General features: G+C 34.6%; 3 protein-coding genes across 3 annotated transcripts in view; 2 read left to right on the forward strand and 1 right to left on the reverse strand.

Annotated features, from left to right (window-relative positions):
- Positions 1-1377: 1377 nt before the first annotated feature.
- LOC123202487 (oligopeptide transporter 1-like) lies at positions 1378-4729 on the reverse strand. Its single transcript, XM_044618450.1, has 2 exons — positions 2340-4729; positions 1378-2254 (listed from the first exon to the last, which is right to left on the reverse strand). The coding sequence occupies exons 1-2, from the start codon at positions 2571-2573 to the stop codon at positions 1928-1930; spliced, it is 561 nt and encodes a 186-aa protein (XP_044474385.1). The 5' UTR covers positions 2574-4729; the 3' UTR covers positions 1378-1927.
- An 8108-nt stretch (positions 4730-12837) lies between these two features.
- Positions 12838-15912, forward strand: LOC123202486 (oligopeptide transporter 1-like). Its single transcript, XM_044618449.1, has 7 exons — positions 12838-13020; positions 13103-13548; positions 13634-13731; positions 13903-14475; positions 14558-14825; positions 14899-15081; positions 15171-15912. The coding sequence occupies exons 1-7, from the start codon at positions 12939-12941 to the stop codon at positions 15792-15794; spliced, it is 2274 nt and encodes a 757-aa protein (XP_044474384.1). The 5' UTR covers positions 12838-12938; the 3' UTR covers positions 15795-15912.
- Positions 15913-16558: 646 nt separating this feature from the next.
- The window catches only part of LOC123201783 (ER membrane protein complex subunit 8/9 homolog), a 13425-nt gene continuing 13322 nt past the window's right edge, over positions 16559-16661 (forward strand). The window contains exon 1 of the mRNA XM_044617336.1: positions 16559-16568. Coding sequence (XP_044473271.1) covers positions 16559-16568 — 10 coding nt within the window. The remainder of the gene's footprint in view (positions 16569-16661) is intronic.

The following is a 16661-nucleotide window of genomic DNA, read 5'->3' on the forward strand; positions in this document are numbered from 1 at the left end:
TCCAGGTCTGTAGAATAACTTTATGGATGATAAGAGTTGTTTATATATGTTCATATATTTTGCAACACTAATGCAATGATACATGTAGCAGTAACGTTTGACATTCTGCAAACTTTTTTCTCCCTCTGCTTTGAAACTTGAATTGGATTGATAAGTTCAACCGGTTCAACTAGGATCCAATGGCTAGTTTGGTCTGGGGTCAAGTTTTAATTTAGTATTAGCTGTTGGATCAGATCAATTTGCAGTTGAATCGGACAAATCATATCAGATTGTGTTTTAACTATCAGATCAATCTAGTTAAACTCTATGAAAATTTTGTATATTTTGGAACTCAAACAATTTTAAGGCATGCATGCACGTCTACAAATTGTTTGATTATATATTGTTCTAATTTTTATTTAAGAATGTTTTGTTTTAATCTTAAATTATATCAATAATGTTGATATTGCGGTGGACGGGCGATTGAATTGGGAAAAACCAAGGCTGCCCCTTGACTGGGTCATAATGTGCCTTAAGAGCTGAATGGGATCATATGGGGAGCTCTCCTTGGTTGCTGCAGAGTGCAAAAGAATATTGATCTGGCTAAAGAAGCTTCTAAACATCTTGGTCATGACCTTTCAGCTTAAAAGTAAACTTTTTCTTGCAGCATTTTGAAATGTTTTGTACTTCAATACAATTTATCACATCTTAATGCGCCACATGTTTGTTGTATGTGAATCTACTAATATCTTTTGCTATTGAAATTTTACAGCTTTGTCTTCTTCATTCAGTATATCATGTGTAAAAGCCCGGGCTGCAGTTATTTTCAAACATCATGCACACACAGCTTCTGCTGTAACTTTGTTGGTGGGCAATTTCTTGTTTACCTCAGAACACAGGGCATCCGTTGACAGCAATCCCTGTTGCTGTAGGGCAGCTTGCCAATTGACAATAGTCGCCATTATCAAGACCCCACCATTCTGGACCAGCAACATCATGGGATTGAAGGGCGAAATAAAGCAGTACACCCATGAATGCAAGTCCTGCATCCAGAGGAGCTGATAAAATGTAGTTATGTCGAGCCCACCATCCCATTGTACCTCTTGAAGATATGATAGTTGAAGAAAATTCCAACAGCTGCCCAACTCCAATAATGCACAGCTTTGGCTGATGGCATGCCCCCTGGTCTGGCCAAGACAATGGGCATGTGGATATACTTGATCCATTTCTTTTCAGGGAATTTGTGTGTGATAGGTACCTGGAGGATTCAAGAGCTGGTTCAACCAAGTTACATAGCCTCGACTGTTGAAAATCGAAAGCGTTGGCAAATCACAGATGAAGTTCGCAAGAATTTTTGTGTTGTTGGCAGTCTACTAATGTACATTGCAATGACAATGAAACAGCAAACTCTTTATATAAATTTTGTTATAGAAGCAGAAATAGACAACTTGCAATTAAATATTGTTCCTCCAATATTCATAACAAAAGAACATGTAACTTGGAATATAAATACTAACTGAAACCTCTTAAGGAAATGTTCCTGATACAGAAACAAACCAAAACAATAACAAAAGATGGATTAAATCCATGACACAAAACCCAGATGCAACTTCCAGCTTTCAAGAGGCTGGTTCTCTCCTCAAACCTTTCCTTCTTCAAAATGATTTTTTTCCCCCTCTCTGCTCTCCAGGCTCCCTTTTTCTCCCATTCTTCCCTTACTGTTGCCCTTCCAATCATGATATGCCAACTCAGCATACAACACATCGATGGTTCCCTCTTTTTTCTGCATACTCCTAATTTCTTGCTGATGCTCTGCGACATGTGTTGTTTCTATAAAGCTGTTATCTATTGATTTCTCAACATGTCCACCTGTATTAACATTATCGGTACCAAATATCAATTTCTCAGCTCCACCTGTGTTGACATCATTGGTTATCATCTTCTCACCTTACTCAATTGCATTAGCGTTTTTCTTGCCTCTCTTCTTTACATAAACACGAGCTCTAACAGTGTGAAAGCAGCCATACTGGAACTGGGGAAGTACACCAATCAAGAAGAGCCAGTTCATCTGTGGGTAGATACCATGGCTCGTGAACATTCTGAGCGATTCAACAACTCCCCAGATGATTGAAGCATTGTAGAAGACAACATCGTTTGGACATGTCCATGGACTCCCCTTTGGTAGTAAATTTTTTTTGCATATGTGATCAACAGATGAGAGAAGCCACCATGCTTTGCTGTAGCAGACAGTTGAAGCAACTATGGTTTCCACTAATTAAAGGTGCATACTGATAAAAATTAGAATGAATCATTCATATACAAAGACAACAATTGACATAAGCTCTGCATAGTTGAATTACCTGAACAATGAATATGGATTTGCGAGGGATTTTCATATAGTGACCTAGTTTGAAATCGCTAAGAAAACTGAGAGCTTGTATCATACTCACGTAGCTGTAAGTCTTGAAAGCCACATTGGCAAGAGACTTACCCAGATACATGTACACGATAATCAACTCAGTAATCACATTTAGCCCCGGTTGCCATAAATTAACACATACCATTAAGAAAGAGTCTTTCTGACTTTTAGTCATGATACCATATATGCAAATAATATGTAATTGGGCAAGGAAGTACCATGTTAGTTGTGGCTTGAATCACTCTTATAGGTAATGTGAAAAAGAATGCCATGCCACAAGCTAGTACAATTCCTCACCATGGAAGTTGAAGCTGTCTATTGAAGCCTTCACAAGCGTAGATTGAAAGAGCAAATGTTACTACTAATACAATGTGGAACCACCATTGAGGTACTGCTTTGTAGTTTTTCTTCATCAGTCTTGTGTGTACATCACCAAACTGATCTTTAACTGCAGAAGTTGTTTGTTTCCACATTTCCCAAATTTTTCTGCTCATTGTTTGTTTTAATCAGAAATGTAAAACTGTCATTGCGACATACAAAGATAATATTCTTTCTGCAGAAAGAAAAACAATAGAATGAGACATCAAGATGTTATTGAAGATGCTTACTTTCCTTCGAATAGTGCAACATGTGATAAGCTAGCCATTAGTGTTGCGAAGCTCAATCCATAGAGAGAAGTGAATACGATTCCGAGGTAGACTTTGCTATAATTTTGGTAGCTTGATTGATGGAGATCAAATTCCTTTTCATTGAGGACACGGGTAACATTGCAAATTTGGCCAGCAGAGTCGTAGGCATATGGAGAAACTATGGGAAATCGCTGGGCTTCATAAAGATTATTCCAATAAGCAACTGGAACAAGAACATAAGAGAAACAAAACAAACCCAACTAAGATATTTGCAATAGCAAAGAAGGGTGAGGCTAGGGGACTTCCCATGTAAGCAACAGTGGAACAGTCAAGACCAAAGGAGCCAATGCAAGGCCTTGAAGACCTGAACCAATCTTTTGTGCTGTAACTGAATTCTTCCCTATCAAACAGAGAAAGGAGAGAGCAGACAGAGTAGGGAAAAGATAGGCCGGCAGAGTATAGTACACAAAGCTTGATACGAAAATGAGCAGGAAGAATTGTAGTCTACTTAATCCTCCCTTAGTTCTCTTTTCCACTTCATGTAATGCCCTGCAGTTCTCATGTTATCAGTTTCTCAATTTCAGAAAGTAGCTCTGGTTTGAACTTTGAACTTCATCATTTGTCGTATGAGTTTGTTCAATGTGGGAGAGAGATGAGTACCCGAACAAAGAGACCTGAACCAGGTTGCTCGGCCACCACATGTAAGGGGAGTCAACGAGCTATTTTCTGAATAAACCAGCCCACCCATATCCTAGCAGCTGAATTCCATGAAAAAGAAAACTCTTGATATGATTCTGTTTTACAGTTCTTATTTTTATAGCAATTGCAGAAAATTCAATGGTGGTTGAAATTATTCCAAGAAAATTTATTCATTCAGACTTGCCTGAGTTTTAGTACTACCAACAGAGCTGCTAGTGCACTCATAGGTCTTTCATAAAAAGCCTTGACAATTGTAATTATTTCCAGTGCATAAACACCACTGGATCCACAGCCAGCAAAAATGGTGATCAACACATGCTCTTTCATATTGAAAGGCCCTCGATTCAATGAAAACGACCATGGTGTGAATGGGACTCAAATCGGCTTTGAAGGAAGTGTTGCAGCCATCACAAGAATTTGAGCGGAAACTGAGCCAACATACAGCATATTATGGCGATATTGAAAGAATTGGTTCACAAAGGCAAGCAAGGAACACTATATCATCCCCAGAAACCGTGTTTGAAAGGTTAAATCTGGCAACAAAGGATCATCAGTGACTTGAACTGTAAGCCTCACTTCCTCAATAGGGTTATCATTATATCTCTCATCTTTCTCATCTCCTGCATCAACAAACTTCCAGCTTACTAAAACATAGGCCAAAGTCTGCAAAAAGCATTTCTTATATATATGCAGCATTCATCAATCATGCAAGAGATACTATCAAAAATTTAAGTTTCTGAGAGAATGAAAGTTGGGGCCTAGTTTGTTTCATGTCAATAAAACAATATGGTTTACACAAGTTTTGAGGAAGAAGAGTGACGGACAATTACCTTCTACATTTATGTCAGTTTCAGTTTGTTCCTTCTTCTCAGACTCATGAAGCAACTTGGCATCAGGGATTTTATCTGCAACAAAGCTTCCCATCTCTCTCCTCCTCTTCTTGGACAGAGATTTTCGATGTCAAGCACTTGTCTTGCTATAGTTTCTTCCTGTCTTCAAGCTATTTTACTTTTTTTTTAGGTAGTCGTTACTTCAATCACGCATCATTATATAATTTAGTGATAAAATCATTTAATTATATAATTTATATATTATCATTAATATATAAATTAATACATATTATTAGTATTTAATCATTTATATATCATTATATACATAAATAATTTTAAATTAATAATAAAATAATATTAAATAATATCATAACTAATTACCCTTGATTTCAAATTGATTATTTTTCTTCTGCATTAAAACCTGTGACTTTTGTCTTTTATTGTAACAGCCAAAAAAGTCTCCAGATATCTTAAAGTATCTACTTAGTACTGAACCCCACCCCACTTGTATCTAAATGTTACTACTTGACGGAGGGAACGACTGTTCTGCTCTATCTAGGAAGCCTCTTGACAGACGTAATGGCTGACTAATATGTTACTACTTGTATGCTTTGTTACAATGTTTGAGATTTTGGACATATCGTCCATAAGTCACACACATCAGATAACTTGGGATGCGTATTTACATCCTTGACTTGTCAAAATCTTGACATATGATATGATGCAGAAAATCATCAGACCGTGAATGTGATTCAGTGCAAGGTGGTTGGGAATGGTAGTGCAAAATGTGAATTGATGAACAAAGTATTTTTTGTAAAGTGGATCAGTTTTGTTACTCACAGTATACATCTACGTTATGTTATTAATAGTTTTTGTTACAATTTGACAATATTACAATGTGAATGTCAAAAGTGTGGTCCATGATCCCATGATAATAGGAAAATGCATTTGCATATTAATGAGATTGTGGGGAACAATTTCGACTCTCAAGAGTTCTTCTTTCCGCACTTTGCTCAAAAGGTTTATTGCCCATAAAATGTAATGGTCTTCTGTCCGCAAGTTCATGTAGCTAATTATCATATATTGATCAATCACCTCTTCATCGTTGTTTCAGTGAAGTCTAGTCACATTATTTCGGTACCAACAGCAAGGTATGCGACTTGGCTTTTGATGTGAGATTTTTATGATTTTAGACTTTATAATTTCTACTGCTCGTATTCTTTGCTATCATAGCTCCTGCCCAGCCCGCCTATTCCGTTGGCCTTCTTGCTAGCCACAGGAACGTAAAGACTTTGAGCTAGGCAGTTTCAACTATAATTACTCCTCACGTTTGCATAAAAAATCCCTACTTTTAGAAATTGTTGCTGAACTTTACAAGTATGATAAGATGGTCTGTAAAAATTCAACTGATATAAAAAAATTAAACAAAAAATTTTGTATTATAGTCACTGTATCATTTCAGATATTCATGACCCTTCACCTTAAAAAGCAATTTTTTTCTTAAAAATGTTCTGAAACTTCAATAACAAGTGTTGTAAATGAATCTACAATTATCTTCCACAATTGAGATTTTACAACTTTGCCTTCACCATTCTCTTTATCAATGGTTTCAAAACTGATCAGATCGACGTTTAAGAAACATCAAAGCACGGATCAACCATGGACTTTATTCCTAAAGTTACCCTTTCTACTCTCAGGATTAAAGGTCTTTTACTTATATCATATCGTAAACTACCATTTATACTTACCTTTTTGAACTTTATCCAAATTTTAAAATTTGTGTCAATTATCCTTCCTTGCATATGCAAATATATATAGTACACAAGTTTAATAATGGTGAAAGGAAGCCCCTTGGGGGTAGTTTAACTGGTTAAGTATAAAATATCTATTTAAAGTCTCAAAATGACTTAGATTCAAGACTTGTTAGTATCAGATTAATATAAAAATTTTTCAATCAACATGTTTGATATTTTATCTCTTTGGTATAGTTGATTAGGTTTAAAGAAATAGGCTAATTTAGGTGGGATGACTGGTTTAAAAAAAAATAATAATAATAATAATGGTGAAAGGTAGTTATTGGATGTTGAAATAAGAGGTTAGAATATGAAGAATTGTCAGTCTAAAGGTGGTAGTGGATCAGATTGGGTCATGCTGACTCCTACAGTAATGGGTGGTTCGTTAATTTAAATAAAAAATAAAATTTTATATTATAATTATTAATTAATTTTTTAAATAATTATAAAAATAGTAACAAGTCAGATTGGGCTGGGCCACATGCCTTATGTCTAGCCCAAGGGCCATGGATCTGGGCCAACTGACTGCAATAGGTTTGACACCTTTAATTAGCACTTTCCTCACCAAAAGGTAGTTGTTACTTCTCATTCTTAAAATTTCATGACACTTATTAATCCAAGACCCCTCAATAAGTGCATCCATTTTGGCTGGTATAACATGTTTTATTAGTTTGTTTTATTCAATGTAATTGGTTTTGTTCTAAAGGGACAATCTGACTTGAATAAAATTTCAAGTTATTAAAAAATATATATTCTACTATTATATTTTTTATCATTTAGTTGATCTACACAGTTGTTCAAGATAAGTTAAGATAGTGGTGTTAATGATTTATTATTGAATTTTAATATCTACAACAAAGATGTAAGATAAATACAAAGTTGAAAACGCTTTTTAACAAAGTTAGATCTACTATTTAAGAATTTATATTCATAATCATGATATTCACGACTCTTACATATATAGAAATTAGAAGAAAATGTTCGAGAAAAACCCGGTCTATAATAAGAGCTCCAAAGAGAATTGTCAGCTTTTATTACTCAACCAAACTTAGACAAAGCTTATCTAATCTTAAACATCATTGCATGCTCTGTTATGCTGGTACAATCTATGCTATCCTTGGCGATGGAGGAAATTTTGTCCATGATTGGAGCCATGTTGTTAGTGACACTGAGGTGTATAGAAATGGCCAGTCGCCAGTGCTATCCAAACCCCACCATTTTGGAAGCACCAGATAAAATGTAATTATGTCTAGCCCACCACAATTTATACCATCAGAAAATGTGGATATTTATATAAAAATAAAATTATATATACATATTTTTTAATATATAATTAAACATATAAATAATATATTATCATATAATTGATTAATTTTAAATTAAAAATAAAATAAAATTTAATTATATAATAATATATTATTTGTATATATGTAATTATATATTTAAAGTTATATACATAAATATTGTTCTTAAACAATATGCATAGCCTTAGCCATGGCATGGACAATGGGCGGCCCACCAGGATGACTTGCTCCACTTCTCTTGGGGGTCCTTTCTCGAGAGAAATTGTTATATAATATAATAAGCTGGATTTTGATAAATTTTATCCGAGGTTTAGAAAGTATAGATTCAAAAGTGGATTTTCAAAAATATTTATGATGGAAGCAGAGAATTTAGACGATATGCCTAATCTTGTAAGCCCACCACTGATCTTATATAAGGTTTAGTGGGTCACTTTTGCAGGATGGACCCAAATGACTGAACGGGTGTTTTTTTATTATACAAAGTAAACGTAATTGGTAATAGATAAGGCTGGACTCGAACCGAGTCCGTTTGAGTTCGGGTTCGGCTCGGCTCGATTCGAGCCTGAAATGAGTCGAGCTCGAGCTAGTTCGGATTGACTCAGTAGATTTTTTTTTAAATTTTTTATACAAAACGACATCGTTTTGATTTATATATATACACAAAATGATATCATTTTGATATGAAAAATGAGTCGAGCCAAGCCGTAAACGAGCCGAACTCAAGCCGGCCATAAATAGACCGAGCCGAGCCCGAGCTGGCTGCAAGCCGAGCTCAACTCGGCTCGAATCCAACCCTAGTAATAGATAAAATAGAATCGACCTATATTTAAATGTATAAATTTTATTATATAAAATAAATATAATAATTAATAAATAAAATAAAATATAAATGTATAGAGTTTATTATACAAAGTAAACACAATGATCAATAGGTAAAATAATCGATTAGTATTTAAGTGTGTAGATTTCATTATACAAAGTAAATGAAATGATCAATAGATAAAAAAAAATCGATCTGTATTTAAGTATGTAAATTTTGTTATATAAAATAAACAAAACGATCAATGGATAAAATAGAATCGACCCGCATTTAAGTGTGTAGACTTCATTACACAAAATAAACACAATGGCCAATGAATAAAATAAAATCGACTTGCATTTAAGTGTGTAGACTTCATTACACAAAGTAAACGCAATGATTAATGGGTAAAATAGAATTGATCTACATTTAAGTGTGTAGACTTCATTACACAAAGTAAATACAATGGATAATGAATAAAATAGAATTGACCCGTATTTAAGTGTGTAGACTTAATTACACAAAGTAAACGCAATAATCAATAAATAAAATAGAATCGACCCGCATTTAAGTGTGTAGACTTGATTACACAAAGTAAACACAATAGTCAATAAATAAAATAGAATCGACCCGTATTTAAGTGTGTAGACTTGATTGCATAAAGTAAACTTAATAGCCAATAAGTTAAATAGAATCGACCTACATTTAAGTGCGTAGACTTGATTACACAAAGTAAACGCAATAGCCAATAAGTAAAATAGAATCGACCCACATTTAAATGTGTAGACTTGATTACACAAAGTAAACACAATAGTCAATAAGTAAAATAGAATCGACCCGTATTTAAGTGTGTAGACTTGATTGCATAAAGTAAACTTAATAGCCAATAAGTTAAATAGAATCGACCTACATTTAAGTGTGTAGACTTGATTACACAAAGTAAACACAATAGCCAATAAGTAAAATAAAATCGACCCGCATTTAAGTGTGTAGACTTGATTACACAAAGTAAACGCAATAGTCAATAAGTAAAATAGAATCGATCCGCATTTAAGTGTGTAGACTTGATTACACAAAGTAAACATAATAGCCAATAAGTGAAATAGAATCGACCTACATTTAAGTGTGTAGACTTGATTACACAAAGTAAACACAATACTCAATAAGTAAAATAGAATCGACTTGCATTTAAGTGTGTAGACTTCATTACACAAAGTAAACGCAATGGCTAATGGATAAAATAAAATCAATTTATATTTAAATGTGTAAATTTCATTACATAAAATAAACACAATAGCTAATAGGTAAAATAAAATCTACCTGTATTTAAATATATAGAGTTCGTTATACAAAATAAACACAATAACTAATAAATAAAATAAAATCGATTTGTATGTAAGTACGTAAACTTATATATAGAACAAGTGCAACATACTGTAAACATGCGAGTTCGGCTTGTAAGCACTCATGTCAATTATCTTTCAATTAACATTTTCCATATAAAAGTTGTGTAAAAACAAATGTAAAAAATAAATAAGAGTGTGGTGCAAAATTAGAGAGTGATAAGTTCTATAACAAAGACTGAGAGAATAAAATAATTTCTTCTTTATTCGATAGTGCAAGGCTCGATCCTATAGACTATGCCCAAAACTACAAAGTTGGCCCCCAAAGGTTTGCTGATAGAACTCGCTCGTTATGCCCTCTGACAGAACTTAGACCAAAGACTAGTCTAAGCCCTGCATACAGAGACAAGGCTTGGGCGGTCCCTATCTCGAAGGGCCCAGGCCAGAGCCCACTTGTACACCTCTAGTCAGCATGAAATCATGCTTACGACGCACTCCGTCCATGATCCAACGGCTAGAAACTAGCTATCTGTCACTGCACAATCTCCTGCGACTGACTTAGAGTGGCTAGACTTGGCAAAAGGGAAAAGGGAAGCAATAACCTGGAATTGATCCTGCTTGCCATTCTTCATCTTTCCCATGTTCAAAAGTTCAACAAAATTCCCACCTAAGTTTCCATTCCAAGCTATACACAGTTTTAAATATATAAATAGATATATATACGATATATCATCATATAATTAAATTGTAAATGAATTATTTTAAATTATGTGTATTTATTTATACACTCAAAAATATATACGCATAATATTGATTTTTTTAATTTGCATTTTGCAATGTAGGCAGGCATTATAGATTAGACCTCTCACATGTTCTTAGATAATTGAGGTAGATAGTCTTGCTAAATCATCTTCATGATATGGCTTGGTCAATAAAGATCTTGGGAATGTTCATATTAGGGAAAATGCTATGGTTTGCCCAAAGCATCTTTCCACCCTTTGAAAGCATAATTCACATTTTTCTGTCTAAAATCGAAACTCTTTAAAAAAGATAAACTTTATAAGACAAAATAGCAATTTTATCATTCAAGGATTTTTAAAGAAATTGAAATAAATATCCTTTTAACTGATCTCACATTAATGTTTTAAAGGTAATAGTTTGACTCTTTTATAAGTTTCAAAACATATAATTTAATCTCAACATAAGTTTGAAAATCATAACTTTAACTCTCGAATAAAATCTCACCTCCATAGTTAACTCAGCCATCTTCATCATTTATAAATCTCTATTATTTTTTCTTGTCATTGAAAAAGTTATAGCTTTTAACGTTAAATAAGTTGTTTCCTCTTATCGACAAAGAAGTTTTTACTCATCATCATTTTTGTTCAATGTTGTTTCTACTCATCGTCAATGTCAAGGTGGCTTGAGGGGCTTTTTGAGATGATGGTTTATGGGGTTGGGAGTGTCGGGTGGCTTGTCAAGGCAAGGGGCAACAACTTGAAGGTGGTGGTGGTGGATTGTTCAAGACACTCAAATAAGAGAGAGTGAGGGTAAGAGAAAAAGATAAGAAGATAGTGTTTTTGTGGGAAAATATAATTTACTTCATTTGGTGAATAAAAGATAAAAATCCCTAAACACCAATATCAAAACTTGTTTAAGCTATCAAAAGTTCAGAGGCAATTATTTTTTCTGGGTGAATTCATATTGTAGTTGTTACTATTTTAGATATCAATTTTCCTTATTGATGTGACATGTACCTTAACCAATTTTTGATACAGATAAATGATCAATTTCAATTTTTACAAGTTTAACCGTTGATAAATTAAATGAATATTAGAAAAATATTCAATTAAACAAAATTATCACTAAGTGGTAGTTGCTGCAATTTTTTTACTCTCCAACTATTGCAGAGTAATATTATTATGTTATGTAAGAGTGTAAACAAGTTGAATCACTCACTTTTGACTTTTAAATTTGAGCTTTTAGAGGTCAATTCTTAAGTTAGACTTGAGTTTAAAATTGATTGATTCGACGAGTTTGTGAACTTGCAATTTAACTTAAGTAAAATATTAATATACCTCTAAATGTTTCAAAATTTGCATTTACACCCATAAAATATTGTTTCATGACTTTGAATATAGTAAGCAATTGATAAATATAAATCATAGGATTCAAGATAATATTTGAAAAATTAAAGGGTTTACGGATAATTTTTTGACCGAAGCTACAGCCATCCATTCCGGTCTCAAGCTCTTCTCTAAGGTAATATTCTTGAAAAAATTGTGACTTGATGATACTTGGTGCATATTCCTTAACAAATACAAAAGTCTTCCTTCTCTAACTTTGTAACCTAATGGTATAATGCCTTCCGAAGGCTCGACCGGTCCAGTCCAGCTTTCAAGACCTTATATTCAATGAAAAGGGATATTTTTAATGTATTTTCCATAATTGTATTAATTAAATAAATCTTTGAATCTTTAAAAATTATATAGATGTATTTAGTTTCGATAACATTTTATTATTAAAATTAAAAAAAATTATGTTAAAAATAAATTATTAAAAGATTACTAACTAAAGTTAATAAAAGAATATTAGTATATTATTTTATTTAAATATTTTTAAGTATAATTATTTTAAAATATTTTTACGTTAATTGTTATATTAATTAAAAATAAAATTATTTTATCTTAAAAAATTAATAAAAAAATATAATTATAATGAATTTAAGTAACCTCTCATAAAATCAAGTAATTATAAGAATAAATTAATATCGAAATTTTTTATTACTCATAATCAAATAAAATAATATAAATAAATTATTATAATAACTTTTTTATACATTGAAGTAAACACGTATTTGTCAAGCAAATAATAATAATTATTTTCAGAGATAATTTCCATGGCTAGAAATTTCCACCTGTGGAAAGTGTAAACTCTATATGGTATGTATGTAAATAGAGATTCTTATTTCCTTTACTGAAAAGTAAACACATTCTACTTCCGTTTTCTTCTGAAATATGGTTTTCCATGTTTGGAAATTTTACTGTAAGCCAGACTTATGCCAGGAAAGCGGAAATTGAATTATAAGGCTCCATGTTTATCTGAAACAGCAATTGCATTTTCAAACTTTGCCCTGGAAAGTAATGGCAAGCAGTGCTGCAGAAGATGGCATTGTCCCTCATGTTCTTTCTGTTGAGAAACTTCAAACTGAGATCAAATCAAGTGGTATTAATTAATCCATCTCTCTTTCTCTCTGAAATGATTTTTTTCTTCATTCTTGTTGAATTTGGTTGTTTTGTTCAAGCAGGAGATGAAGAATTTGATGATAACCCGATCGAAGAAGTCAGGCTGACAGTTCCTATAACTGATGATCCTACACAGCCTGTTTTAACTTTCAGAACATGGGTTTTAGGGATAGCATCATGTTGCATTCTTGCCTTCTTGAATCGATTTTTCGGGTTTCGCCAGAATCAGTTGTCTGTTGGTTCAGTTTCAGCACAAATCATTGTTCTCCCTATAGGAAAACTGATGGCTGCAACTCTTCCGAGAACGCCTATTCGGATCCCGCTTACACCCTGGTCATTCTCCTTGAATCCGGGGCCTTTCACCTTGAAAGAACATGTGTTGATCACTATATTTGCTAGCTGTGGAGCCGGTGGAGTTTATGCAGTCCATATTATTACTATTGTCAAGGCTTTCTACCACAGACAACTTAATCCGGTTGCCGCCTTGTTGCTGGCGCAAACCACTCAGGTAATCGGACGTATCATGTCATTTGTTTGTCAGCTAACAGAATAGCAAGTAAATGTGTTCTTATTTTTTTTTTAATGAATTGTAGTTGCTTGGTTATGGCTGGGCTGGTTTGTTCAGAAAATACCTTGTTGATTCCCCCTACATGTGGTGGCCTGCAAATCTGGTTCAAGTCTCTCTTTTCAGGTACTCATATCTGAGAGTAGATCCAAGTTGGGTCTTTTGTCCATCCGGTGACATTTTGTAGGTTTCAAAGTAGACTCAGCTCAAATTGAATCCATCCATCCTTATATATCTTCATATAAACTGAGTTTTATTGTAAATTAAGCTCATACAAGTAAATAAAAAAACGTGCAGGGCATTACATGACAAAGAGAAGAGACCAAAAAGGGGACTTACCAGGCTGCAATTCTTTTTCCTAGTTTTTGCATCAAGCTTTGCTTATTATGTCATTCCAGGCTATATTTTCCCTTCCCTGTCAGCCCTCTCCTTTATTTGTTGGATTTGGAAGGATTCTATCACTGCTAATCAGATTGGTTCCGGCCTCAATGGCCTCGGCATTGGCTCATTTGGCCTTGACTGGTCTACTGTTGCAGGCTTTCTGGGAAGTCCTCTGGCCACACCCTTGTTTGCTATAATCAATATATTGGTTGGATTTGTGTTGGTTCTCTATGTAGTAGTTCCGATTTCATACTGGATGAATGCTTACCACGCGAAGCGATTTCCGATCTTCTCATCCAGCACTTTCGATCAATTTGGTCAACATTACAATATTACCAGAATCCTTGACGCGGAAGCCTTCGATATTAATTTAGAAGCCTACAACAGTTATAGCAAACTATACCTCTCCCCTTTCTTTGCCATCATGTATGGCATCAGCTTTGCAACCTTAACTGCTACTATCTCACATGTTGCTCTCTTTGATGGGTGGTAAATTCTCTAATTATTCTTTTTTCTTCCAGGACAAGAAATCTTTTCGGATCATCTCTTTAACTTGTTCAAAATCGTGCAGGGACATTTGGCGAATGTGGAAAATGACACAAGGTGCAGTACGTGATAAGTTCAGCGACGTCCACACAAGAATGATGAAGAAGAACTATGCAGTAGTTCCCCAGTGGTGGTTCCACACCATTTTGATTTTAACAGTAGCTCTTGCCATATATGCCTGTGAAGGTTTTGATAAACAGCTTCAACTTCCATGGTGGGGACTTTTACTATCTTGTGCCATTGCACTGTTTTTCACCTTACCTATTGGGATCATTCAAGCCACTACAAACCAGGTATCTATCCAAAAATTCTCGAGTTTTTGCCTTGTTTCTTTGCTAAAGAAGAAAAAAAAATGTTGATCTGCAGCAACCAGGGCTGAATGTGATTACAGAGTTGATTATTGGATTCATGTATCCAGGGAAGCCTCTTGCAAATGTAGCTTTTAAAACCTATGGCTATATCAGTATGGCACAAGCCCTTAGTTTTGTTTCGGACTTCAAATTAGGCCACTACATGAAAATCCCTCCAAGGTCCATGTTCATTGTTCAGGTATTTGGCAAGTCCGAACTCTTGGGTGTTGGTTATTTTTCGTATTCCTTAATTTTATTTCCAATTTCATCTCAATTTTGCGACATCAGCTTGCTGGAACAATAGTTGCCTCAACTGTCTACTTTGCCACAGCCTGGTGGCTTCTGTTGGAAGTTAAAAACATCTGTGACACATCTTTGCTGCCAGAATCGAGTCCCTGGACGTGTCCTGGAGACGATGTTTTCTACAGTGCTTCAATCATCTGGGGTGTTGTCGGCCCTAGAAGAATGTTCACAAAATTAGGAGTATACCCTGAGATGAATTGGTTCTTCCTGATTGGACTTTTAGCTCCAGTGCCTGTCTGGTACTTTTCCAGGAAGTTTCCTGAAAAGAAATGGATCAAGCTGATTAACTTTCCGATCATTTTTGGAGGCACTGGATACATGCCACCGGCTAGAGCTGTACATTATCTGAGCTGGGGAGTGGTCGGAATCTTCTTCAACTATTATCTCTTCAGGAAGCACAAGGGTTGGTGGGCTCGGCACACTTATATTTTATCTGGAGCTATGGATGCTGGAGTTGCTTTCATGGGAGTTTTCCTGTATTTCGCGATTCAAAATTCTGGAAAATCAGGTCCAGACTGGTGGGGAGCGTCTGCCAACGACCATTGTGAGTTGGCAAGGTGCCCGACAGCACCAGGAATCGAAGTGAAAGGATGCCCTCTGCTTAGTTGAATATGTGAATCTGTGAAGTATTACCTTTATTGTAGGTGTGTTACATATTAATAAATCGCTGAACTATGCTGTAGAAACTGTTGGTTTGAAATATTATTATATTAGGCCTTCTGTACAATTGTTTAAAAATTGGACTGGACCTGATTGGCCGGTTGGAACAATCCAACCAGCTTGCTCTAAGACCTCTGGGGCCATCCTGGTTTGTTGTTTGATCGTCAGGTTACCTCAATCAAACCCATACGCGAAAGTCAACATGACATCTTTGTAACCCAATCACTGAAAATGGATATTTAACCATCGGAATCCAAATTTAATATTTGATAATTAAATATATAATTTGTTTTAAATATTATTTTTAATATTTATTTCAACAATACCCCAATTCAACCCTCGGTTGACCTGAACAAAGAAGGTTGCAATGACATCTGCAATCTGCTAAAAGAGAGGAAGAACATAATTCCATTGCCAAGTAATGAGCTTTATGAAGAAAAAATTTTACCAATCCCAAGAATCTGGAGACTGTTGTCGAGTTCTGGGTTGGGGGAGATGAAGAAGGATGTGAGTTGGAAGAAGATAATATCTTGCAAACCATGCTGATGATGGGGTTGGAATGCTCTTTAAGTAGCAGTGAAGTATAATATTTTTAAGATTTTCATGATAACATTCATCCATGAATGATCGGAATCAGTTTGTTGGCATAATATGCATAATCAAACATTCCTTGGGCGTTTCCAAACTTGTGTTTGGAGGCTCCCACTTTAATGATGGATTCTGGTGAATTCTTCGTTTCAGATCCAGAATAGGATGGTACTGAGGTAATTCACACAAAGCACACGACATCAAAAAGCAACAGGGAGCACTTGTTAG

The sequence above is a fragment of the Mangifera indica genome, chromosome 18 (genome assembly GCF_011075055.1).
Source record: "Mangifera indica cultivar Alphonso chromosome 18, CATAS_Mindica_2.1, whole genome shotgun sequence".
Classification (NCBI taxonomy): Eukaryota; Viridiplantae; Streptophyta; class Magnoliopsida; order Sapindales; family Anacardiaceae; genus Mangifera; species Mangifera indica.

Coding starts and splice junctions, on each gene's coding strand:
- LOC123202487 (XM_044618450.1), bottom strand. CDS start 2,573: ATGACTAAAAGTCAGAAAGACTCTTTCTTAATGGTATGTGTTAATTTA. Junction 2,255..2,339: donor AATCCATATTCATTGTTCAG/GTAATTCAACTA, acceptor ATGCACCTTTAA/TTAGTGGAAACCATAGTTGC.
- LOC123202486 (XM_044618449.1), top strand. CDS start 12,939: ATGGCAAGCAGTGCTGCAGAAGATGGCATTGTCCCTCATGTTCTTTCT. Junction 14,476..14,557: donor GTTGCTCTCTTTGATGGGTG/GTAAATTCTCTA, acceptor AAAATCGTGCAG/GGACATTTGGCGAATGTGGA. Junction 14,826..14,898: donor TTCAAGCCACTACAAACCAG/GTATCTATCCAA, acceptor GTTGATCTGCAG/CAACCAGGGCTGAATGTGAT.